Below are 27992 nucleotides of genomic sequence, written 5' to 3'. Positions count from 1 at the left end.
GAATGGGTCGATAGTGATGACGATATACGACGATTATGAGAAACTTAATTAAGCTGGTAAAGCTTGTAGTCACTCGGATGAAAACACAAATGGATTTCAGAGATATGCATAGAATTCATACTAATAATACCATGCCAATATTTCAATATTAAAGTAGGTTTAGGAAATGGAAACGCACCAGAAGATCCACCCAAGCACTAGCACCAACAAGGACAGAGAATCCCAGAAGCACCTAAAAGAAATACAAAGAAATGAAGCAATTATAACTCTGCAACTAGGCAAAGTATGATAAAACCCAAAAATGCAGAAAGAATACTAAACTATTTCCCGATGAGAAATTCACCGTAACCACATTTTTCTTTGTTTCTTCGAAACTAGTAAGTTCATTGAAATAGATGAAACATGCTCAAGAAGAATAAGAAAAAGGGGATGGAAATAATAAAAGCACTCACCCAGGGCAAGTAAGCTGCCGTAAAGGTAAAAAGACCCAGAAAACTCATAGACAGATGATTCACGTCGTTACCCTTTGGAAATATCAATATTCGCCTACGAAATTCAAAACCAAGAGTATGGATATCGCCAAAAAATCTTGGGGGGGGGGGGGGGGAAAGGTAATTACTATGAACGAGGGAGCGAAAATTCAAAACCAAGAGTATGGATATCGCCAAAACAGAAAATCTTGGGGGGGGGGGGGGGAAGGTAATTACTATGAACGAGGGAGCGAGCAATGTACCATTTAAAACCATCAAGGATAAAATTTTCTGAACAGTGCTTCCTTTTGTGTAATCTAGAGAAGTTATCAATTTTCAAAGTTAATCTTGATGGAGGAGTAACTTTCACCGGTTGATTTTTAACGGTATTTACAGTCTGAATTTGAGAAACAACTAACAAATTGAGACATAAAATTACAAAAACTGTAAAAAAAAATCAAATAGTTCTTCCAATGATGCCCACAAGAAACAAGAATCAATATTTTGGGAACTTGCATTGACGTAAGGTATTCAAAGAGTAAATTTCTCAAAATAATTATTTTCCAGGAAAATAGTACTTTTTATGAGCTGGTCATTGTTAGTCAACTCATAGAGTGTTATAAACATTTTCTCATCTTCTTGTTGTTGGAAAAAGAAAAGAGTAATCAAGAAATTTTCAACAATAACTAAATCAGAAGTATCTCAATCTATAAAAATAAATAAAGATAAAGGAAATAAACCTTAAAGAAATTCCAAATGCATAAAATTAATGAAAACGAAAGCAATTGAAAAGAAAAGAGAAAGATAGAAAGAGAGTACATTCATGGGTAAAGGGGTACTGACAGTCATGGTTGCGAAATTGAGAGGTAAATTTGAAAGTTGTGAAAATAAGAGGAAAATTTTCTTTTTCTTATTTTTGAGGGATTCTAATTGTATGGGGTGATTTTATACTACTCTGAGGAGCGGTTATCAGAGATTTTAATTTTGTACCGTTATAACACATACAAGAGTAAATATAAAATTGTATTGTTATAACACTTGTATGTGTAATAAATTCTTTGAAACATTTAAATGCTTCGTTTACTTAGCTTAGAAGTTTCAAGGATAAAGTTAATAGGGGAAACATTCTCAGGAAAAGAGTACCTTCTATGGGATGGTCATTGTCAGTCAAATCATAGAGTGGCACAAGCATATGGGATGATCATTGTCAGTCAAATCATAAAGTGGCACAAGCATATCATCATCTTTTTGTTGCTGGAAAAATAAAAGAGTAATCAATCAAATTTCAACAATAACTAAATCAGAAACAACTCAATCCATAAAAAAATTAAAAATCGAAGATAAAGGAAAAAAACTCTAAAGAAATTTCAAATGCGTAAAATTAGTCAAAAGGAAAACAATTGAAAAGAAAAGAGAAAGATAGAAAGAGAGTACACCCATAGGTGAAATGGGTACTGACAGTCATGGCTACGGAATTGAGAGGTAAACTGGGAAGTTGTGAAAGTAAGAGGGAAGATTTCTTTCTTTCTTTTTTATTTTGGAGGGATTCTGATTGTATGGGGGTGATTTTATATTACTATGAGTACCTTTCATGGGCTGGTCATTGTCGGTCAAATCATAGAGTGACACAAGCATTTTCTCATCTTCTTGTTGATGGAAAAAAAGAGTAATCAAGAAAATTTCAACAATAACTAAATCAGAAGCAGTCAAATCCATAAAAAATAAAAATTGAAGATAAAGGAAATAAACCTTAAAGAAATTCCAAATACATAAATTAGTCAAAAGGAAAGCAATTGAAAAGAAAAGAGAAAGATAGAAAGAGACTACATCCATGGGTGAAAGGGGTATTGACAGTCATTATTGCGGAATTGAGAGGTAAACTGGGAAGTTGTGAAAATAAGAGGGAAGATTTAATTTTCTTGTTTTGGAGGGATTCTAATTGTATGGGGGTGATTTTATACTACTCTAAGGAGAGGCTGTTAGAAATTTTAATTTTGTACCGTTATAACACATGCATGTGTAAATATAAAATTGTACCGTTATAACATTTGCATGTGTAAATATAAAATTGTACCGTTATAACACTTTCACCGTTGCACATGTAGATATAAACTTGATCTTTTTTAGGGGGGAAATAAATTCTTTGAAGCATCCAAATGCTTCGTTTACTTAGCTTAGAAGTTTAAAATCGATACCCATTTCGACTCTACCTCGTTCATTAGTATAACCTCAACGGGCATGGTAGGTTGATTTTTGATTTGTTCTTCGCTTCTCGATGGGAGAGAAAGATGTTTGGTTCAATGAGATTTTGTTGATCTATTTTATTTTTTTTAGTGTGGATCATACTAGGAATTTCAGTTAGTTTTACTTTTAGAAAAGAAAAATATTGATGGTTAATTAACTATAAAAAATGATTAATTTAAAAAAATAACAAAAATAATTAAAGGCATAATTAAAAGTTGATATATATTGTAGACACCCGTTTTTGTTTAGGTTCTCGTTATTTATTATTATTATTATTATTATTATTATTATTAACAATTTATATTTATTTTATAGGCTCAAGATAGCAGCCCACCAGGTAACCTACCCGAAGCCCAACAAATACACAAACCTAGCCCACTCAGCAGACCTAGTGAATCTTGATGAAGGAGGAACCTTCACTGGTTGATTTTTCACAGTATTTGCAGTCCGAGTTTGAGATACAACTAACAAATTGAGATGTAAAATTACAATAATTACAAAAAAATCAAACACCCCAAGAAATAAGAACAATATTTTGGGAACTTGCATTGACGTAAGGTATTCAAAGAGTAAACGTCTCAAAATGATTATTTTCTAGGAAAAGAGTATATTCCATGGACTGGTAATTGTCGGTCAAATCATAAAGTGGGACAAGCATTTCCTCATCTTCTTATTGTTGGAAAAAGAAAAGACTAATCAAGAAAATTTCAATAATAACTAAATCAGAAGCAGTCTAATCCATAAAAAATAAAAATTGAAGATAAAGAAAAAACCTTAAAGAAATTTCAAATGCATAAAATTAGTCAAGAGGAAATCAATTGAAAAGAAAAGAGAAAAATAGAAAGAGAGTACACTCACGGGTGAAGGGGGCATTGACAGTCATGGTTGTGAAATTGAGAGGTAAACTGGGAAGTTGTGAAAATAAGAGGGAAGATTTCTTTTTCTTGTTTTAGAGGGATTCTAATTGTATGGGGGTGATTTTATACTACTCTGAGGAGAGGCTGTCAGATATTTTAATTTTGTACTGTTATAACACATGCATGTGTAAATGTAAAATTGTACCGTTATAACACGTGCATGTGTAAATATAAAATTGTACCTTTATAACACTTGCACCGTTGCACTTGTAAATATAAAATTGATCTTTTTTAGGGGGAAAATAAATTCTTTGAAGCATCCAAATGCTCCGTTTACTTAGCTTAGAAGTTTAAAATCGATACCCATTTCGACTCTACCTCGTTCATCAGTATAACCTCAACGGGCATGGTAGGTTGATTTTTGATTTGTTCTTCGCTTCTCGATGGGAGAGAAAGAAGCTTGGTTCAATGGGATTTTGTTGATCTATTTTGTTTTTTTTGGGAGTGTGGATCATACTAGGAATTTCAGGTAGTTTTACTTTTAGAAAAGAAAAATATTGATGGTTAATTACTTGTTAATTAACTATAAAAAAATTAATTTTAAAAAATTAACAACAATAATTAAAGGCATAATTTAAAATTGATAAATATTCTTGTATTATAAATTTAAAAATAAATCGATTCGAATTGGGTGATCAAAATGGAACAAAAACTTAAGTTTAGTGATGATTTCGAAGAAAAAAATAGTTTACTGACCAAAATGAAACCACAAAAATAATTAAGTGATTAAATATGTAATTTACCCAGATGATCGAAATTTAATCAAATTTTCGAGGGAATTTAATCAAAATTATATAACGTGGTTAATCAAAATTTCATTTCTTAACGGTCACCTTTTGAAACTTTTATTGGTAATTACCATGTTAGATTATAAAATCCCTACAGTGAAGTTATTTATTACAAGAGAGAATTTAATCAAAATTATATAACGTGGTTAATCAAATGAAATCTTAATGCATTTTGATCGTGCTGCACACACATACTGCTGCTATATAATGGTCTGCTTATTTCCTTCCTTTGTAATAAAATATATATATATATATATATATTTATTTATTATTTCTCATGTCTATTTATTTATGTTTTTTATGATTTTTTTTATATTTATAGGAACTAAATCTAAAAAATGGATAGTACAAGGATTTTTCAAATAGAATTTTCCCTATTTCAAAGATAGTATTGGTTGAACCCTTGCAAAACCTATGAAAAATCAAAGACATTCATAAGTTTTCCAAAGAACCGCCTGTTTTCTTGTCTTACCATTCGGAAAAGTAATACTTTATCAATGGGGATTTACAGGTCTCTACAAACCCTAATTACCAAAAACCCTAACAAATCCCGAACCTTTTTGACCGCCGCATCGACGAATTCAAGTACAACAACTTTTCAGTTGTTAATTAATTTTTGCAGTTATTAATTCACTGAGTTAATTGTAGGATGATGTAAATGAAATGTACGGTCTTACGTTTATGGGATTAGCCATCTCTGATGCGCCTGATTGGGTATGGATTCTCTGGATTTTTTCATGTGTCATTGGAAACTAAGTCATTTTTCTTCATTTTTTGTAAAATATAATGAAAAATTTTAAGCTTTTTTAAAAAATAATTTCTATTGTTCCCTCCCCCCAGTTGGATGGATATGTAGCTAGAAAGATGAAGATCAATTCAGTAGTGGGTTCTTATCTTGATCCTCTAGCTGACAAGGTAAATGACTGATGCCACTTTACTTCTTTATAGGTTCTTGTGACTTTGCTTGTGAGTTTCATTTTACAAGTTGTTTATCTTGATCTTGTTGGTATAGGTTCTTATCGGATGTGTTGCTTTGTCGATGATACATGACGATCTTTTGCACCGTAAGTTTAATCCGCATTTGTTTAGATCATCTTCAATTCTCTGGTTATTGGTAGTAGGTGTAGCCGTGTAGGTGTGATATTGAGGACTTGACATGTTTTAATCGATACTGTCTTACTCTCCTTACATTCATAAGCAGTTGTGCAATCTTGCAAATACATGGGCTTTCCTCTGTTGAATGCTGAAAATTTTCGTTGTCGAACTAAATGTATAAGATTTTTTACTAGTTTTCCGTAGCTTATCGCTTCTGTGTAACAAGGATAATTTGGAATTATCATACTGGATGCTTATAGTTATAGATTATATCAGCAGTTTTTTTCTAGTATCGTGATTTCCGTTTCATCTACCTTTAATATGGGGGGTTGCGAAAGTTTAGAGTTGTAGTTATCTGTGTATGTTATTTGATCTTTAAATTTTTACACGCATAAAAGTACTATGTTATCTGCAAATATTTGGTGATGCCTATCTTATTAGTTTTCTTTTCTGTAAAGTTGGACTTGTCTGACTTGCGAGACGTTGCCCTCATTGGTGGTGCAGTGTACCCAAAAAATGTGGGCCTGAACCTAGACTCCAGGGATCCTCGGTTAAACTCGCGCCTTTTAAACATCCTTAATACTAAACACTTAGAGCCTGTGAAGATTTTGAATGTAGATCGTTTCTGTAGACTAAAAACAAATTAAAAAGACCGGATAATAGTTGAATGCAAGTCAAAAGTTAAGAGGGTTTAGCTTAAATAATCACATTTTGTCATTGTTCCAGATATTATTGCCTTTAAACATGCCTTGATTTGTTTTTTATATGTCGGTGTTCTACAACATTCACCTTATAAAGCAAGCAATTGCAGCCTGCTGATCTTCTGCCTTGTGGCCATAATTGGAGAGCTACACTCAACTTCATCTCCAAAGAATTGTGCACTTTCCACCCTATAAAGAAACAGAATTAGGGTTCACCAAGCAACTAAAACAAGAAAAACACAGAGTTCTGCAAGGAAAAGGGGTAAAACATTAATTTTGTGAGTAAATTTTACCAAAAGCACCCGGTCTAGGTATAAATTACTAATATCTCTGGATCCGCATAAATGTAGGAAGACCTATATACATAGCTAACGCAAACCAAGATATATTGTTCATAATTAGCATGTAAGCTTGAACATTTTTCTACGAAATGGTGAACCACACTTTTTTATGCATTTAACGTGTCAAAGCAGAGATCAAACCGTCCAAGGTAAGCTCCATTGGTCTAGTTTCGCGGAGGGAAGACTAATTAATCCCTGTGAAGTTCCTCTGCAGGTGGTGGAGCAAATCTCACATTTGCAGGCTGTGCTACCACTCCATCCTCATCTGCAAACAGTGCTTTGATGAGAGATGGGGTTTTTAAGGGTCTTCGACCGGTCGTTCAGGGATATACATCTTCGAGAAAATAGTATGCATGACCGGCTATCATTCCCTGGATAAATAAAATATTTAGTAGACAAAGAAAGGGGCAAAAATTAAGATATAAGAACAAGGGGCAGTCTATAGAACCACTGCATAAATTATTAAGAACTCTCATGGTCCTTATACAGCAGATGAGACCAAGCAATTTTCTTCCTCACATCAGGACACTTTTCCACACTAATCACATCAAGACCTCTCCAACAGTGATAATGATATACGACGATTATGAAAAACTTAATTAAGCTGGTAAAGCTTGTAGTCACTCGGATGAACACACAAATGAATTTCAGATATATGCATAGAATTCATACTAATAATACCATGCCAATATTTTAACATTAAAGTAGGTTTAGGAAATGGAAACGCACCAGAAGATCCACCCAAGCACTGGCACCAACAAGGACAGAGAATCCCAGAAGCACCTAAAAGACATACAAAGAAACGAAGCAATTATAACTCTACAACTAGGCAAAGTATGATAAAACCCAAAAATGCATAAAGAAGACTAAACTCTTTCCCGATGAGAAATTCACCGTAACCACGTTTTTCCTTTGTTTTTTCTAAACTTGTAAGTTCATTGAAATAGATGAAACATGCTCAAGAAGAATAAGAAAAAGGGGATGGAAATAATAAAAGCACTCACCCAGGGCAAGTAAGCTGCCGTAAAGGTAAAAAGACCCAGAAAACTCATATGTATAAAAGGATTCTGCTTGCTCCACACATAAACCTACAGGTTGTAGATGAATTCCAAAATGGCTATCAGAAAACATAAACACCGAATAAAACGTGTTTTGCATGTAACCGAGCACAGAGGGCTTACCATCATGAGTGCAATGAATTGCTTAGAAATATGATTCTCGCAAATGATGCCGACAGATAAGGTATCATTCCACCAATAAGCACAATGCCAGTTAAGACAGAAGCTTAAAAAAAAGCATGTAAACAAAATTTGCAGTCCTTCCCCTAAAAGTGTTCTATTAAGGAGTTTGCAGTACCGAGCAAGAAAGAACATGTGAAACAAGAAATCCAAATCTGGCATATAAAGGGATACCATGTTAAAGGTGCTAATCGATTTGAGAGTACCATATTCAATCATAATCACAGAGACATTTTCAGATAAGCAATACTAATCATAAAGATGTTCAATGCCTTTCATGGTGTAAACTCCAAAAGAAAGTAAAATAACGAAGGGTGGTATAGAATTGATTTTTGTCCTTAAAACCTAATTCCTTTCACTTTTATCTATACTGATTCTATTCAAGCTTTTAAAACAACAAGAATAGACAACTGCATTTCCATACTTTCACTAAAAAATTGGAAACATAATAGTGCCGGCTCTTGTTGTTTCAGCAGGAATATGTATACATATTGAGCAAAAACATCCATGGCATTTTCATAACATCGGTCCACGGCATAACAAACCAGATATATCATAACATTCAGACATAAAAGCACATGGAAGTTACCCATCTTGCGGAACTATAGGAAGTTAGTAACGAGGCGCCAGATTTGATAATGTTTAACCACAAGCTTAGGGTTCAAGTACAGATTATAAGGTGATATTATCTGCAAAGAAAATCAGATTAGCACAACAATGCAAACACGTTCTAATTGCTATCAAAATCAAGATGGGATAATAAATCATACATTGCCTATTATAAAAAAAAAAATCAACTTTGCCTGCCCAAATTCCTAACTTTCTTGAAACATGAATGAAAACCCGTGGATCAAATCCAAAGTGAATCAATAAATTTCATTAAATTGAGATAAACACGGATCAAAATAACCCATACTAACCATACCCATTTGCATATAAACTTTAAAAAAAGTGTCCAAATCATTGAAGATTGAAACTCAACAATCAATATCATTGACCAGATTGAAAAAATAAATAAATCCAAAAAAAAAAAAAAAAGAGAGGCATACTTCGAGAGAGCAACCAATAGTGATAACAAAAGCAGCTTTGCGATAAGAGCGAGTGATGACCAGCATCTGCTTATACCATTCTTCAATGGCTTGAGCCATTTTTTTTAGTTTTACAAAATAAAAGAGAGCTCTTTTTTAAATTTCTATAATAATACAAAAGAACAAAAATAATCGAAAGGCTAATTCGATCAAATTGTTTAATTGATTTCCACTTTGTTTTAGGGTTTTGAAGATCGAAACAGATTCTTTTTCCCCTTTCAGATAAACGAGATCTTTTTGAACGAAGCAAGAAGAAGAAACGGATTGCGAAAGGGCATAGAACATTTAAGGGTAAACTGCATAATTCATCACTCAAGATCTAAATTTAAAATCAAATCTTAAAATCATATAGCCAAATCATAAATCTTTAAATTAAAATCCTACCACACCTTCACCTTCGACGCAACACATCCCTACCGTACCTCTCATTTTTGTCTTATCTTCAATCATAAAACACAAAAAAATGAACCAAATTTGATGTTTTTCTCTTTTCCGTTTCATAGTTTCCTTCATTTTTCTTGCTTTTAAATTCTTGATAAAATAGCGTTGGTCTGATTGACACAACTTGCAAAACAACACCCTTTTCACAATTTCTGCATTTTGGCTCTCCAATCAAACCCTTATAGTTCGACGTAGATATGCCAAGATAAGCCCCAATTGAAACGAACAAAGCGAAAGTCAAAATCACAGCAACGTTGAGACATATCACGATTTTACTTAAAGAATCCAAGGATCAAAGATTGAAGAAATCTGTTCTCGACTGTGTCATTTATTACAATGTCATTATGGAATACGATGTTCCAATCGCCATCAATGATGTTGTTAAAGATGACCCTAAATTTGATGTGCAGAGTTTTAATGATGCGGCCAATGAAATTTTGACTTGTGAGAAGAGATTCGAGAATCAGCTTAAAATCTCGCTTGAAGGAGATAATAAGGTTGTGTATGATTTATCAGTTATGGTTTCTTCGATCGTTGCATCGTTTCTCTGAATCTGAGTGGCTTCACCTGTAGACGGGGAAGTAGAACTGTCATGTGAGGGTGGGGGCAGGGGTTTATGGTTTGAGTATATTTTTTAGGGTTTAGTCTTGGGATTAAGGGATTATTTATGATTTTTAATTTTAGTTTTTTATTATAATTGTTTGTGGCAAAAGATATTAATATAATACGTCATGTCATATAAAAATAATAATAAAATATGAGTAATTCAAAAGTTAAATTATTAAATTAAAAAATTTAAAATTTTAGTGATCTAAATAGGAGTGAAAAATAATTAAACAAATAATGATGTAATTTACCCAATATTTAATAGCGGTAGTGTTTTGTTGAATGACAAATGCAACGCGAATCAGAAAGCGCGTGGCGGATAGGAAGCACTCGAAATGCTTTTGGTTGGGATTAATGAGTCGTTGTGGAAGGCAATAGTCTATCATGAAAAAAAGGTTCCACTCCACGATAGTAGTATATGATATATTTTTAGTTTAAATAAAATTTATGAAAATTCAGAGTCATTTGGCTGTTAAGAAGTTTTACGAAGAAGAAGCAAAATCTAAAGTATTTTCCGGCGGCGAAAGTGTCTGAAAGCTTTCCAACAGATCAGCTATCATCATTCAATCATCAGTGCGTGGATGGATAACAATGAGAAAAACTTGGGAGACAATTGTTATGATCTAAGTGAGCGTGCCTTATTTTACAATTTTTTTTTTTTGTATTTTCTGACTCCTTATTAGGGACAGACATGGGCTAGACCCACTCCAATCTTATATGATTGTGTCGGTTTTTTGTCTAAAGGATAAAATCAACTCGAATTTGGGATGAAAAATTTTATATGTATGAATAATTACAATAATACTATATATATATTCAATTTGATCTCTATTTTACCTAATAAAAATAAAAAAAGTTATATATAAATGTATTGGATCGGATCTTATGTGAATTTACTCTTAAAATCGAGTTAGGTGTCAAGTCGGTGAAACATTCCTAAACCTAAATCGGATCGGATGGAGTGATAGAATACTCAAGTCAAGTTCTGGTTGATAAAAAATTTGACTCACCCGATCATGCCATCCTTACACATGTGCATGTATTCTTGAACGATGCAGTATCCTGTCTCGTTATATCGACCGTCTTAAATCATGACAAATGAAATCTATGTTATCTGGACTCTGGCACGAGTATTGTATGCGACTCATATAAAGGACCCCTAGTAATGAGCGAAAGGCTAGTTTGATGGGCTAAAATGAGATTGAATCTACATACTAATGTCAACTCTTAAATTGCCATACAGCCCATTCTCTGAAATGCTGTGAAGAACTTGAGACCGAGGGTGCAATCGGCATTCTACTGAAAACAGATTCGCTCAGATTTGCTCAGCCAGTCGAAGCATCCCCGATCAGGAGGTTCTAAAGCATGCACTCTCAACACTCAAAAACCTTGCTCGTTATCCACATATTCTTGAACCAACTCTCAACACTCAAGATAATGCTACATATTATGTTTCTTTTGTTTCTGATTTGCCTATAATTTATATATTTACAGGAACAAGGAAGAAGGTTACTTTATTGCTTCCTAGATCTTGAAGAAGATATGTTCGAATCCGAAAGGTGTGAAAGCTGTACACAGGTTCCCTGCTCTTTTGAAGAGAGTACACATTCTTGTTGAAGAACTTAAAAGGAGATTGAAAACTGAAAAAAGGTTGGATTCTTTAACCATTAAACATTTGTTTCCTTTCTAAACCCTTTTTACCACAACTTAAGTTGTGTCCCTTTCCTGCAGGAATCCTCGTACTGTTTCCCTAAAAGAGATCACAGATAGAAGATTGAAGGAGGCAGTCCAACTGCTTAAACAGATAACAAATTGTTATTGAATCTGTCTGCAAAAGTCCATATTGAAAATGTGATGGGTGCATGATCCGTTCAAGATTCAGATTCTATTCAATGAAATGAAAATGATTTGAATTGTGGAAGATGCACACTGTATATAAAGCTGCAACCAGTGAGCATGTCTTCATTTCATCTTGAAACTGGTACGTACCAACGGGCAAGCATAACTTCATTTTATCTTAAAACTGTGCAAATATGTTTTTCACAAACATAAAAAGAGTACTTTGCTTGAATTCTAGTGCAGAATCAAAAAGCCCAGATGGAAAAGTTTTATACAAACTTAAGTATACAATAAACTTTGCATAAAGGACTTCAATCTGGTTTCTTCAAGTTCAGACAATTATCTGCTGCTTGACTGAATAACTCCTGAACCTGTTTCAATTCCTTCTCTGGAAACAAAAACAAGGAAACGTTGTATGGATAGTTAAGACAAAACCTTTCTTCGGAGTTATAGTCTAGAATCCAGATCCACAGCCTAAACTCGGGAACTCAATTCTCCGGGTCGTATTTATATGGTAAACTTCCAAGACAGATAAGTTGAAGCAACGTATACAGCAGTTGAAGCAACGTTTACAGCAGTTGAAAACAAACTAAAAAACTTGGGGAAGGACCGACACTAAGCTAACATCCTCCTCCTTACATATATACATCACAAAAAGGCAGAATATAAGCACACTTAGCAACTATTCTAGTTGTCCAATCTAATCCAGAAGCAGCCTAGGTCTTAAATATGTACTACACATACAAGTTAGTAGTTTCGTAATTATCTTTCCCTTTCTCTTTGTTCATTAAGGAGGCACAAATTGGGAGAAAAGTCACTCTGTTACCATCTCCTTAGAACATGGAAGATGCTTGCATTGCCAGGGCTATTCATTTTTTTATTGAAGTACTCCGGATAAAGGTTCGATACCCGTATCCGACACTCACAATCATGTTAGAATAAAAAAGGATGGGGGGAAATGTACCAGCAGCCTCCAGTTGCTTCTGAAGTTCTTGACCCACGGCATCATTTTCAGCCTGGAAGACAAATGAAGAAAACAAAAATGACAATCAAAAGAAAGAAATTCCAACATGAAATTCAGAAACGAATAAACAATTGGAAACTCTTTATACTTGGAGTTCATCAATCCTTCTAAGCTGAGCTTCTTCACCTCCCTCCGAAGGCGGAAGCGCAGCAACCAACGCATCAAACTGTGGCAAAAAGAAGAAGAAAATACCAGAAACAATAATCATTAACATTCCCACACAAGATCTAATCATTGAATTACGCATTCTGACCTGTTTAGCGGCCTTGACAAAAGCGGCACTCATAAGCTTAGGTTGTTCGGCGAAATTGTTTGGGTCCTCGGTGGGATTGGGAGGTGGTTCTGGGTAATTAGGGGAGAGTCTGACGGGTGGAGCATCTCGTTGCAGTGTACCGAAAGTGTTGAAAGCTAGGGCTGCTATTGAATTCACTTGTTCTTGTAATTGGGAAATGATATCCATCTTCTTCAAGAGAAAACCCCGATCTTATGCAAAGGTTTTGCGGATGTTAACTTCAATAAATTTGGTCTTGAGGCTTCGAAAACTGTTTGAATCTGAAAACCCAGAGACAGGAGAAAACTTTGAATTTTGAGTGGGGAAATCAATTAAAATAGACAGAGAGGGGGAGTCATTTGGGCTGAGGTTTCAACTTCCATAAAAATTTTCTGATCTTGGCCCAATGAAATTATGTGTAATACAAGCACTTATAATTTTTAGGGAAAATAATCTCAGTGACCGAAAATATCTTATAATATACGATTTTTACCAATTTTTTTTTGATTTGCCAAAATGATCAACTAAATCGCAATGCGATCGATAATTCGCAACGCGATCTCCGGTATCGCAAATCAGTTTCCATATTCGCAACGCGATTCTACTATCGCATTGCGATTTTTTAAATTTGCATTGCGATTTTTTAAATTCGCGTTGCGATTTTCCGACTATCGCAATGCGAATATGTAAATCGCAATGTGATTCTGACTATCGCAACGAGATTATGACTATCGCAACGCGATTCTGACTGTCGCAACACTGAATTTCAAATTCGCAACAGGTTTTAGTTTTCGCAACACAAATGTTTTGGGTATATAACTACCCAACAGAAGCAACTCATAACCTAAATCCCTAAATCGCAACTCATTCCATCTCCATCTATCACTCTCTCCAACGACATCCATTCTTATATCCAACGACATCCTTCCCCATCCGGCAACATGTTTTAGTTTCGCAGCTAGTTTGTTTAGTAAATTAATTTACAATAATGAAATCATCTAATGTTGATCATGTTTGGATAGATTTGTGTTTTGGAGGGTCATGGGAGAATGTTCATGGTGTTTTACAATATATGCCTTTACCCATGAATCTTCAACTAAAATTGTCATTAAAAAAATTAACTTATGAAACTCTAATGTTACGTGTTGCAAATAAATTGAATTTAGAGCCCTTAAGTGGATTTAGGTTATCTTATCAGAGAAAATGTAAAGTTTATTTGTTAACCGACAATGAAGATGTTGAATGATTCATTGCTTACATTAGTGTTTCGCAAGATGATATTACATTGTATGTTGTTGAACCTAGAAGTAGTGAAGTTGGGTCAGTAGCGGGTAGTAATCAACTAAGTTTTTCAACCCCAGTTTATGGTGCTCAAAATTTAATGGTTCCACCACAATTTCACCACCAAGGAAATTTTGTTTCACCACATTTCCAATACCAAACACAATCTCAAAACCCACAACCTTTCCCTAATCCAAATCCCAATCAACTTTCAGCAGCAAATTCCGGTTTTCGTATTAACCAGTTAGACGATGATGAGCCAACAGAAAAAATTGTGAGTACTAGTCGGTATTCGAAATTTGATCTTGGTCAATACCCGGACTTTGATCTTGGTCAATACTCGGATTTTGATGATGTTTTAGAAGAAGAAACAGACCCTGTGTGTAATGATTTTGATATTGGTCAATACCCAAATTTTGATGATGAAACAGCCGCTGCCGAGGAAGATGTTATTGATGATAATGAGGAGGAAGTTAAGACTGTGAATGAACATGTTGAACATTCATTCTGTAATTCATATAACCCTGAAGAAGAAAAAGAAGAAGAAGAAATCCCCGAAGAAAAGTCCCCGAAGAAAATGCTACGGGAGTATAACTGGAATATGCCAAAATTATTTCAGATACTGGAAGATGAGTTGGTAAAAATAGCAGTTGATTGATACACAAAAATTATTCGTATCAAGAAAGATGATTATTTTGATACAAAGGAAGACTTGAAGATAGCTTTGTATACGAAATGTGTGGAAGATGGCTATCAACTAAAAGTTAACAAATCAAGCAAAGATCGTTTCGAAACAAGGTGTATGATTGACAAAAACTGTATGTGGCGTATGATTGCAAAGAGGATAAAAGATTGCGAAATGTTTCAAGTTAGGACTTTTATTGATAAACATACATGTTCAAGAACCTAAGTGTTTCCTCACCATAGACAGGCAAACAAAAAGGTGTTGGGTGGTTTTCTGGTTGAGTTAATGTTTTTGAATGGCATGGTATATCGGGGACATGAAATTATGACTGACATGAATACTCGGTTCAAGATTAGTATCTCATATTCTCAAGCTTGGAGAGCCAAATGTTATGCCTTGGAATTGTCGAGGGGGTCGCCAGAAGCATCGTTTGCCCAACTGTCGGCTTATTGTCACAATTTAAAGCTGAAAAATCCTGAGTCGGTAACTCATATCAAAACAGATAGAGATGGATGCTTTGAGTTGCTGTTTATCGCCATTGGTGCTGCGGTTAGTAAATCAATATAATTTTGTTGACTCATTTTTGTTAGTTACATGCATTTCACATTTAAATGATTATATTTCTTGTGTATATGATTTTATAGATTCGTTCGTTTATTACTTGCATGCACCCAGTTATTATAGTTGACGAAGAACATTTAAAAGGTCGATACCTTGGAGTAAACTTATTAGCAGTAGCCATGGATGCTAACAATGGGATACTGCCAATAGCTTACGGGGTTGGAAAATCTGAAACCTCTGATTCATAGATATGGTTTATGGGGCATATCAGGGATTGCATAGGTCCTATTAGCAATCTGACAATTATAACCGATAGGGCAAACTCAATTGACAACGCTGTTAGAAGGTGTTTCCCAGATGCTTTTCATGGACTTTGTGGTGTTCATTTATATAGAAATCTAAAATCAATGTCTGCTGGTATAAAAAATCACAAATGAACATACTGGAAGGCTGTAAAAGCTTATCGGGAAGTGGATTTTAATAAGCATATAAATTGTTTAAGATGTGTTTTGCCTCAGTGTGCTCAAACACTAGAAGATGTCGGGTTTGAAAGATAGTCAAGAGTACATCAACTTGGAGCAAGATATGGTTTCATGACGTCTAATAGTGCAGAATCAATCAACGCTCTAAGTCGTCATTCCCAGAAATTACCCATTACTATGTTAATGGAGTTTTTTCGAGCCTCTATTCAACAGTGGTACTACAAGAAAAGAAACCATGCATGTATTATTTCTTTAAATTCGTAACTTATCATATATTTTACTAAGTATTATTTATTTAAATTTATAGGAACATTGGAACATCGTGTTACACCATTGACTGAAAAAAAGATAACGAAACGTGTTGTGAAGTCAACGTCATGGAGAGTTGAACCATGTTCAAACACTTTGTTTTAAGTACTGGATAATAATTTAAATGGGCTTGTCGATCTAAATACAAAGACGTGTAGTTGTATGAAATGGCAAACATCTAGTTATCCGTGTGGGCATGTTATAAAAGTTGCTCTTCATCTAAACCAAGATGATTCAAGCACATACACTATGGATTACTACACTACAAAAGTATATCGACAGACTTATGCCGAGATTATCTACCCTATTCCACATCCTTCTGAGTGGGACATACCAGATGACTTACAAACAGTTTTGCCACCAGCCATGGACAGAAGGCTACCTGGCCGACCAAAAAGTCATGATCGTATACCGTCTAAGGGTGAAGAGAAGAAGAGATCGACATGTAGTCGGTGCAAGGAAAGTGGTCATATAAGGTTGACATGTGGATCACCAGTCACAACCGGCTTCACCTTTTGGGACTATTAACTTAGGTGATTTTTAAATGCAAACGTTGTATTATGTGTAAACTTTTAACATTTTCAGTTAGGCATGTATTAGTAACTTGAGTTTGAACATTGCTATGATCTATTCAGTTGTTATCACTTATTACACATTCATTTGAATATCGCAACGCGAATTTGACTATTATGTGTATTTTATGTGTAAACTTTTAACATTTTCAGTTAGGCATGTACTAGTAACTTGAGTTTGAACATTGCTATGATATGTTTAGTTGTTATCACTTATTACACATTCATTTGAATATCGTAACGCGAATTTGACTATCGCAACGCGAATTTGATTATCGCAACTCAAAAATCACAACGCGAATTTGACTATCGCAACACGAATATGACTATAGCAACGCAAAAATCGCAACGCGAATTTGTCTATCTCAACGCGAATTTGACTATCGCAACGCGAATTTGATTATCGCAACGGGTATTTGACTATCGCAACGAGAAAATCGCAAAGCGTATTAGACTATCGCAACGCGAATTGACTTTCGCGTTGCGATTTTGTCTTTCGTATTGCAATTTTGAGTTTAGCGTTGCGAAAGTGTACCTCCAACAGGTCTTTTGCCTTCAATATGATGCATATTGAAATCAACAAATCAACTTTTACATTTCAATCAATTAAACAAGCACAAATAAGAATTATTTACACATCAATATTAAACAAATAAACTTTTACAAATCAATTTTTATAAATCAATTAAACAAGCAAAAAATGATAATAATTCTTATTTTCCTCATCAATTAAACAAATCAGACTTCTAAGAATCAATTAAACAATCAAAAAAAGTGTACCCCAGACAATTGTTTATGAACCCATATATCAATTTTACGCAGCTCACTTCAGGATTAACCTGCAGAAACCAAACATTTGCTCAAATAACACTTTCTACACATCTAAAACCAACAAAAATCAAATTATTATTGAATTCTAGGTACTTAACAACACTCTCATTTGACTTACAAATTGTTTATGAACACTTTCATAATGCGGATGCAGGTAGGCAGCGTCTCGCATATATCGCTCTAGCCATAAAATGCCGAAACCACAAGCCTACTGCACCTCTATCTCTATCGGTGAGAGGTAGAAACTGTGTACTTCCTATCGTCAAACGCTCCAAGCATATGCATACGAGAGGACCATAATCCCCTCTGGCTTCCGGTGTTTGTTGTGGCGCGGTCTCGTCTCTGATAACTGTAACATTGAACTTATTTGGCTTCTTGTTTCCAGAATAAGCCCAATAATTAATCGCATCCAATAATTTAGCCAAATGAGAGCTCCATCCCTTAATAATATCTCTCAAATCAGATAATGATATGTAATTTATCATGCTGTCATATACTATTGTCTTTAGGGATGAGAGATGAAGCTCGACGAGAAGCAATGAGTACGTTCCAAAACAGGAATAAACACATGCATCGAAATGTAATAATTCAAATTGCGCACTTATTTATGAACACCTTTAAAATATTTAAACAAATAAATACTAACCTTATCGACCTCCCACCATGCAGGATAAAGTTTAGCTTGTCCATTAGCCAACATATATGATTCCTGTTCGTTGATTCTTCAAGTGAACTACGTGAAAAGATGTCGGCATAATTGTATATCGCGTATTTTTTTCTTCAATTTCCTTATTATTAGAAGACGTGACACTCATGCATCAATATGCTGTTTTACAAAAAAAGACATATATTAGTGAATTACATAAATTTAAAAAAAATTAATCAAAATGAAATATAAGACTTACCCCCCATCGAAATAGCCATTGTCTTCAACCCCTAATAACATACCCCACCAAGACCGTTCAATCAACAAATGCATATCATCGTTGAGTTTGTATATGTCAGCGTAAAACCCTTGGCTCCGCTCATGTAGATAAAAATCAACTGCGGTCTTAGCCCAAAGGGTATTATCCAGATTTGTTTTCGGTAGTTGTTTCCTCTCCACTTCATCTGCCGGAATGGTACTGGCCGATAACTTATACGAAAGCCAACAGTCATCCATCATGTCTGGCACGTGAGGGGGTTTCTCAATAATTCGATATATTATGCCGTGTGAATCGGGATCTAGAATGTTGGGAGGGACCTCTTCAACGATTACAGTGGCCTCTTGAACGGTGGGAGGGGACTCTTGAGGGATGATAGGGGCCTCTTGAACGATAGGGGAGGCCTCTTGAACGATGGCATATGAGCTTTTTCTTACAGATTCTTCGCACTATTGGGGTGAATGGAGACGTAATGGCACGTGCACGCCGTCTGATGTGTGAACTCCGTTTTACAAGAAAAACCCGACGTAGAGCATCCACCTTAGCGGGCCTCTAAAAATAAATTAATACATAAATCAGTAAATAAACATATATGATATTAAACAGTGAAAACAAAGACAAATATATTTCAAACTTGCACGGTATTCACCCAAGTCATTATTCTATCATTGTTCACAAAATGCATCAGATAACATTCCAGAAGTAATCATTTATATAAGCATTTAAAAGGACAACATATAGGTTTAGTGCAGGTTCAATGACAACATAAAGAGTAGTAGTTTATTCTTGAAACTTAAATTTTCAACATTGTGAAGTTAGTATTTGTCTTTGTCTTTTGGTTGAAGTAATACAATTCATTCAAGTTTCAATTTGCAGAAGAAGAATAGAATATGAAACTTAAAATCGCAACACGAAAATGACTATCGCAGCGCGAATTTGACTATCACAACGAGAGAATCGCAATGTGATTTTCATTTCGCATTGCGATTATTTCGTTGCGATAGTAAAATTCGCGTTGCGATAGTTATTTTCGCGTTGCGAAAGTAAACTATTCTTCTTCTACAAATTGAAACTTGAATGGATTGCATTACTTCAACCAAAAGACAACCCAAAACAAATACTAACTTCACAGGGTTAAGGAATAAACAGTTTAACAGTATTGGCAGCAACCGAATGAATTTACTAAGCAATCCATTCAAGTTTCAATTTGCAGAAGAATATTAGTTTACTTTCGCAACACGAAAATGACTATCGCAACGCGGAAATGACTATCACAACGAGAGAATCGCAATGCAATTTTCATTTCGCATTGCGATTCTTTCGTTGCAATAGTCATTTTCACGTTGCGAAAGTAAACTATTCTTATTTTCGCGTTGCGAAAGTAAACTATTCTTCTTTCGTTGCAATAGTCATTTTCGCGTTGCGAAAGTAAATTTTCAAATTGAAAGAATAAACAGTTTAGCAGTATTGGCAGCAACCGAATGAATTTACTAAGCAATCTAAGTGAAATGGTTTATCTAAGTGAAATGGTTAATCTAAGTGAAATTACGAGTAAATTTATCATCAAGTTAAATATGAAAAATATTAAACTTACCTCGTTGCGTAGAGTATGAACCTCATTCTGCAACGATGCTTCCATCTCATGTAGAGCGGCTACCTCACCACGTAAAGTAGACACCTCAACACGCAATGCACCATTGTCATCGCGTAAGGTACCGACCTCCTCACGCAAGGCATTGACCTCATCACGTAACTCCCCTAACTCATCCCGTGGAGGTGGAGGTGGAGAACAGGGAGATAAACGTCGTGGCATCTTTGTCGGTCGCCTATCATGAGGTGACGGTGGAGAAGAGGCTCGATGATGTGACAGAATATGTGATGGCTTTCATTGTGGAGGTGTATAGTCGGGTCGATCAGGTGATGGCTCTCTGGGTGAGGTGATGGCTCTCGAAGTGGAGACTGCGCTCATCATCCATGCCATCAAAAAAACGCTTACTAGCTTTCCACCAATCAGTGGCAAGCTCAGCTTCCGCGGGTGTCAGCCTCTGTAATGGAGTGTTGGCCTCCTAACAATATAAAAGCTCAAACAAAGTTAAACTTGTACTAGTAATAACTTGTTTATAAACATATGGTAGTATTTGTGTTAACTTACATTATTTATTGTCGTATACAGTAGTAAATCTTCCCATTGCTGCAAGGTCCGTTTCCTCTTCCAGGAAATAACCCTAGGAATATCATTAGAAGTTTTTAATGCATATGTCTGCATGGCGGGAAAGGCCTCAAATATCCAAATCTACAAACAATATAATAACAAACATTAGTAATTGTTAAATAATTAATTATAATTTTGGAAACATTATATAAAAATTCTTACCTTAAAGGCCCAAATAAAGCCTGAAAAAGTGTATTTGGAACCATCGCCACACAAACTTTTTCGATCATCAAAGGCAGACGACAACTTATTCTATGTAGCTTTCCATAGATACGAACCCCACGGAAACAGGTTCCATGTATTTAGGTCCTCTACCAATTTAATTAGATCATTAGAAATAGGTTGTCTGGCCTCTCTGCCTAAAAAGTCGGCATGCAAAAGTATTAGAAGGCATACTCGGACAACATCGACGTCATCCATCCGAGTAAAACCATCTTTCTTATTCAATAATCTCGTCAAGTCTTCCACGTGTAAATTCGGCTTCTCCATTGACAGCTCAGGAAAAACTCGGGATAACCATGATAGGCGGGTAATATGTCTAGTGTACCGACCTACATCATCGTGTCCGAAGCGTAGACCGGTGATTAAGCAAAACTCCTCCCGCCCAAAACACGTATACGCCGGTGGAAAATCAAACCATATCTCTTCATCACGACGTTGTATAGTCTCTGGTAGATCGCTAGTCATGGTTTGAAGAAACATATGGGTCTACATAGCATCTCCACCCGGATGTTGTACTTTCAGCCATGGCTCGAAGCAAGTATCCTCAAATATTTTTCTTTGTGCAAGTGAAAGCTTCGACGCAATTGTTTTAGCCAGCTTACTTTATTTCTTAAGGTCAATTGAGCCGAATAAAAGTTCTACAAAAACAATAAACATACCAAGTTAGATATACCAAAAACTACACTGCAAAGATATACCAAGAACAATAAACATAAAGAGTAGTAGTTTATTCTTCAAACTTAAATTTGCAACACTGTGATTTTAGTATTTTTCTTTGTTTTTTTGTTGAAGTAATGCAATTCATTCAAGTTTCAATTTGCAGAAGAAGAATAGTTTCTGAAACTTAAAATCGCAACACGAAAATGAAAATCGCAACACGAAAATGAAAATCGCAACACGAAAATGACTATCGCAACGCGAATTTGACTATCGCAACGTGAAATGAAAATCGCAACGCGAAACTAAAATTGCATTGCGATTATGTCGTTGCGATTTTCATTTCGCGTTGCGATTCTCGGTTTCAAATACTAAAATTAAAACTTGAATGGATTGCATTACTTCAACCAAAAGACAAAACAAAGACAAATACTAAATTCACAGGGTTTAAAGACTAAACAGTTTAGCAGTATTGGCAGCAATCGAATGAATTTAATAAGCAATATAAATGAAATGGTTAATCTATTATTGAAATTACCAGTAAACTTATCATCAATTTCAATATGAAAAACCTAATAATAATGCAAAAATTTTAAAATAAAAATAATTAAAAAAACTATTCATCGGTGGTTGATTTGGTTGATTTTCCATTTCTGACTGTGAATGATTGTGAGGGTGGCTCTAAGAGATGGAGGTAGACGGATTTCGCCGGAGATGGAGACTGATTTCGTCGAAGATGGGGACGGATGTCGCCTTAGAGAGTGAGAGATGGAGATGAGACTGAGTTGTGATTTAGGGTTTTAGGTTATGAGTTGTGATTACGGGATATACTGTGGACGGTTCAGTGTTATGATATATTAATATTCATGTTTGGAATTTGAAAAAAATACGCGTTGCGATAATAATGGCGCTTTGAAAATCGCATTGCGATAGTCAGCATCGCGTTGAGATAGTCAGCATCGCGTTGCGATAGTCAGAATCTCGTTGCGATAGTCATAATCGCGTTGCGATAGTCATAATCGCATTGCGATTTACATATTCGCATTGCGATAGTCGGAAAATCGCAACACGAATTTAAAAAATCGCAATGCGATAGTCAGAATCGCATTGCGAATCTGGAAACTGATTTGCGATACCGGAGATCACGTTGCGAATTATCGATCGCATTGCGATTTAGTTGGTCATTTTGGCAAATCTAAAAAAATTGGTTAAAATCGTATATTATAAGGTATTTTCGGTCACTAAGGTTATTTTCTCTAATTTTTAATATAATAATAAATTTAATTTGATGCTTATATTTTTTTATCAATTTAATTTTTTAAAATAAATTTACCCGTTTTGGGAGTTATTTTCTTATGATAATTGAGTTTTGATCTGAAGTGAAAGGAGACAGGTTTCCGGCGGATCTGAATTGACCTGATATAGTAATATTAAAAATATTTTTATTTATTTTAAATTCGATTTTAAAAATTAATTGAAAATCTAGCCAAACAAAGTCTAAAATAATTTTAAATTTATCATATCTTTTTTAAAATAAAAAATTAATTGAATTAACTATTAATTTAGTAACATAAAATTAAAATAAATTGTGATTTAATTCCTTACATACTAATTTTTTACATATATATTTTTATCAAAATTTAACGAATAGTCTATAGATACAGATACAAAAAAAAAAAATTTAGTAATTATTTAGGGACAAGACAGATTCTCCCGACTCAAACTTGATCAAGCTTAATAAAATATTACATTAAATTACACATTTACTAACTCAATTATCACTTTTATTCCATTTTGGTCACCTAAATATTCTTTGTTTTAAATTCATACTTAAACTTACATTTTAGTTTCATTTTGATCATCTACCATTATCAAATTAACAGTGATACTTACATGTCATCGTAAGATTATATCACATCATCAATAAAAAATTTAAAAAATATCACGCTAACAATTTTATATGGAAAATGAAACTAAAACGTAATGTTATGTATAATTTTAAAATAAAAAATAATTAAGTGACTGAAACAAAATAAAAATAATAGTTAAGGTACTAACCGTGTAATTAAAAAAAACTAAACTTAAAATCCAAATTTCATATTAAAAAAGTCAAGTGTGGATCAAAACCCATTGGCCACACGTTTTCTTTGCGATGCCTAGTTTTGATTGCTAACTTTGCCATCTAACAGAAGCATGAGAATGAAGTAGAAATGACCTTGCAACATGGAGATGACCTTGAATGTTTACAAATGGGATAGGAATATCTTTTCTTTTGTACATCTTAGCATGTGGAGCCACATCGTTTGCACCAGTAACAGGGAGCAACTGCCCCCGGTAGAAAAACAACACCTCTTAGATGCACATTGGTATCAGATACCTTAACATTAAGAAGATACCTGGCATCAAATGATCCTTCTACGACACCAGAAACCATCTAACCTAAAATGTCAGTAGAGGTGGGGTTACCTATCCACATACTTTGTTTGTTTCTGTTCAGATTCAGTTTTGGGTGTCACAGGTGTGTTGCCACCTTGAACACTCTCGTCCTCATATGGACGCCCACGCTTCAGTTTCGCACGGGGTCTGCAGAGGAAGATAAGCTAGCTCCTTGATTCCTGAAGCTCATCCTGCAAAGATGGATGAACAACTCATATTGTCGTTTCATAACTCCTTTTGCAATAGTTTACATGCAATTAGAAAAGAATTAGAACTATGAAGTCTGATCATCAATAACCACACAAGAACTGAGTGCATTAGAAAAACGGTATAAATCCATAGTTGATCAAGATACTACTTTTTCTATACTAGTTAACCATATTTCACACTAATCAAAGTATAACAAACTATATCAAGAACATAATACAGCCATTGATGCAATAGGCAAGTGTTCTTGGAGTAGACTCGGTTCTGATCTAAAAAATTCTGATATCGATATGTTCTCAATGCCATATAGAAATTATAGTTGTGTTTGAATTTTCATAAGTGCTCAATACTAGAAATGGGCTATTCAATGAAAGAGCTATCGATGATGAACTAAGACATGCATGCCGCAAAGATCATCTATGTAATGGTTAGATTCAAGAACAAGCCCGATGGATATACATCCGATTATGACATGTCTCGTCATCTTGATATCTTCACATCAAAGGTTCTCAAATATTTGGTCAGCTAAGCAGACAATACACATTCATGATAGATGCTGCTAACGCTTCCAAGTTTCTCTTGCTACAAACAAATTATTTCGGAAGGAAAGCTCGTAAAACAAGAGCATGGACCCTTCTTCCCATCACTAATAGAGCAAACACGAAACCCCGAAAAACACCGAAACCAATCTACAAAATATGGGGAAAATCACAAATAATAACCAAGGATAAATCAGACAGCTCTAAAGGTCGTGCATGTAAAACAGTGCACACCAGCTTCTACGTTTTAAGCGGGCAGCCTTCCCATTTACAACAAGACCACATTATCTTGGAATAAAAGTAGCCCAAATATGGAGAAAATTTGGGGCTAAAGCATATAACATCAGGCATTTAAAAAACCCTAGAATTCTAAAGTAAAAAATGGTGCAATGGATACAAATATTAAAGAAAATGGCGTCCTGTTTTAACAATCCAAAGAGGTTGACGGATCTGATGCTTTCAGCTAAGTTATGAACTAACCCAAAATCCCATATATGAATCTCTTACTCAACCAATAATCATTAAAAAAAAAACCTAATCAGTTATGCTTATTTCACAAATTTTTTATCAGCAAAAACTGTTAACGCAATGGTTTATTTTAAAGAAAAGGTACAGTTTTTACATTGGAGGACAGAAAAGGAAAAGAAAAAAGGATAAGGTACCTTTGACTTGTAGGAGATTCCGAATTACCTGAGAGAAAAAATGGTGATGAGGAATAAATGAAACCCAGAATTTACTGATTCCATTTATTATTTTCTACCAAGATTTTGTTTGGTTCGTGGATAGTGTAATCTGCGTGGAACACGACCAAACGAAGAATGGGCCTGAAATGGGCTAATTGATAAGCTGAAAACATAAAAAATTAATACACACCTGGTGGGACTCGAACCCACAATCGTCTGATTAGAAGTCAGACACCTTATCCATTAGGCCACAGGTGCTTTGTTGTTTACTATGAGTTAGTATAATTTTTTTTCATATTATACATATAAAAGTGATCAAAATCCTACTCAACTATAAAAAATCTAAATTCGAATTAAACTATATAGAGTCTGAATAACTTAACTTTTTTATTAATTAATGAATTTATTTTTAAATTTGAGTAGAATAATTTAACTCTGAGTGATATTATATATTATATAAAAGAAAATACGAAGGAATATACATATATATATCTTACATTATTATAGAAAATCGTTTAAATTAGAATTAAATAATACCATAAGATTATAAATATTTATAAATTAAATTTAAATAAATACTTGAACAACTAGACTTAAAAAATTTTTTGAATAAAATTTGAATTATAAAATAAGATTCATTAACTCAAATAATTTAAAGTTTTCTCAACTTGATTCGATCAAATATTAGTGAGTTGTTTCCAATAATATTTTGAACCAACTCATGAATTGAAGCTCACAGGTCATGTTGGATAATACCTAGGGAGTGTAAATCCGGGTACCCGGAACATCAGGGTCAGTGATTTCTCGGCCCATGTCCCGACCCAGATATTCTGGGTACCCGGATTTTGTGGGTACCCGAATACCCGGATTTTTTTTCCAAATTATTAAATAAAACAAAAACAAAAACACAAAATTATTAAACCATCCAAGCACATAAAAATAAACTCAACAGACCTTCAAATTCATAATTTTAATGAATGCAGTCAATCAAACATGCTTTACTTCAAATCACTGATGATTTCTTAGAAGATTGGAGTAAAACAAAAACAAATCGACGTTGAGATTATGAAAATATTAAGGAAGTGAATAAATTACACTCAATATCGCTTCAGGAGAGAAACTGCTTTGTAAGATTTTTCGTTGATGTAAGAAAATGAAAGAATGTTACTAAACGAATCAAATTCATCGGGTAACCAAGGAAATATGATGTTAAGGTGCACTAGAAGTTGAAGATCTGAATTTAATATCCATTACATGATGTTAAAATTTCCCAATTACACAAACCACATAATTCCAACATAGCAAGAAAAAAAACTAATTTACCGCGCTGCAGATGAACAATATCAGACCAGGAGTACAAGAAAGTTTTAGAAGACAACCAAAGTTCAAACTTAGGTTGACTAAATAAACTACAACGGATTTTTGCTATTCAACTCATTCTCTTCATTCTTCTCAATAATGGTCAATATTGTTTTAGAAATAACTTGGAATCCAAAATCTTTTAGAAACTTCAGATCCTTCGGAAGTATTTAAATTCAGTCATGCAAATAAACATGAAAAAACAGATCCGGGTAACCTGCATCGTAGCCATTTTTAGTTAATATATAAAAAAAACTTAACCGGGTATTCGAGTAACCGGATACCCGGAAAATGAAAATTTTTGACCCGGGCCCGACCCGGAAAGTGTCGGGTCAACCGGGTCGGGTAATTTTGCACACCCCTAATAATACATGATAATGTTAAGTTGTTTGAGTTTTTGTGGAACTTCCCAGCTTGTTGATCATATAAATTAATTTACTAGTTATATTTAATGATATTTATTTTAAATTATATTTTTCAACTAATAATTGATCATATTCGACACTTTCCGACACTTGAGCCCTCCCTAGAGGATGTCTGTACTTCCAGGAACGAGCAGAAAATCTTATGTTAAGAAGATATATTTCTAAAATTCTAAGAAGATATATTTCTAAAATTCTAAGAAGAAAACATATTATCAATTTAGAAAAACAAAGAAAATAACTAAAATATATACTAATTTGAAATTATTAGGAGACTACTACCCACCCCTTAGTCCGTCCCTACACTATGACATCGTGCCTACGTCTTATGATCTAAGCAACAAAGATAACTGAAACGAAGCTTGTTGAATCAATCCGACATGTCTACATGCCATAGCTCTCAAGGAGTGGAGTAAAATTCTCATAAAATCTCTAATCAAAAGTTACATGGTATGATCAATTACTTGTATAGATACAAGTTTCTTTTTACAAAATATTATTACAGACAACATGCAAGAATCGTCAATTAATATGATCAGATACATGAA

General features: G+C 34.3%; 1 protein-coding gene, 1 long non-coding RNA gene, 1 other non-coding gene and 1 pseudogene across 3 annotated transcripts; 1 reads left to right on the top strand and 3 right to left on the bottom strand.

Annotated features, from left to right (window-relative positions):
* Window positions 1-108: 108 nt before the first annotated feature.
* Window positions 109-16421, bottom strand: LOC120217606 (annotated as a pseudogene).
* On the top strand, window positions 4420-27991 carry LOC120217612. The gene is made up of 3 exons (XR_005525162.1): window positions 4420-4430; window positions 22578-22585; window positions 27842-27991. It is a non-coding gene; the product is annotated as an uncharacterized LOC120217612 (long non-coding RNA).
* On the bottom strand, window positions 11937-13360 carry LOC120217605 (mediator of RNA polymerase II transcription subunit 21-like). The gene is made up of 4 exons (XM_039214691.1): window positions 13046-13360; window positions 12881-12958; window positions 12733-12784; window positions 11937-12156 (listed from the first exon to the last, which is right to left on the bottom strand). The coding sequence occupies exons 1-4, from the start codon at window positions 13250-13252 to the stop codon at window positions 12080-12082; spliced, it is 414 nt and encodes a 137-aa protein (XP_039070622.1). The 5' UTR covers window positions 13253-13360; the 3' UTR covers window positions 11937-12079.
* TRNAR-UCU lies at window positions 25849-25921 on the bottom strand. Its single transcript has one exon. It is a non-coding gene; the product is annotated as a tRNA-Arg (tRNA).
* Window position 27992: the final 1 nt, after the last annotated feature.

Source organism: Hibiscus syriacus, unplaced genomic scaffold (assembly GCF_006381635.1).
Source record: "Hibiscus syriacus cultivar Baekdansim isolate YM2019G1 unplaced genomic scaffold, ASM638163v2 tig00110187_pilon, whole genome shotgun sequence".
In the NCBI taxonomy this organism is placed as follows: Eukaryota; Viridiplantae; Streptophyta; class Magnoliopsida; order Malvales; family Malvaceae; genus Hibiscus; species Hibiscus syriacus.
The sequence above is the reverse complement of the archived record's forward strand: the minus strand, read 5'-3'. Positions and strand labels throughout refer to the sequence as shown.

Excerpts from the sequence above, each read along its gene's own strand:
- LOC120217605 (XM_039214691.1), bottom strand. The coding sequence starts at position 13,252 with ATGGATATCATTTCCCAATTACAAGAACAAGTGAATTCAATAGCAGCC. Across the intron at positions 12,959-13,045 it reads TTGTCAAGGCCGCTAAACAG|TTTGATGCGTTGGTTGCTGC; the intron begins GTCAGAATGCGT and ends TTTTTGCCACAG. Across the intron at positions 12,157-12,732 it reads GAAGCAACTGGAGGCTGCTG|AGAAGGAATTGAAACAGGTT; the intron begins GTACATTTCCCC and ends TTTTGTTTCCAG.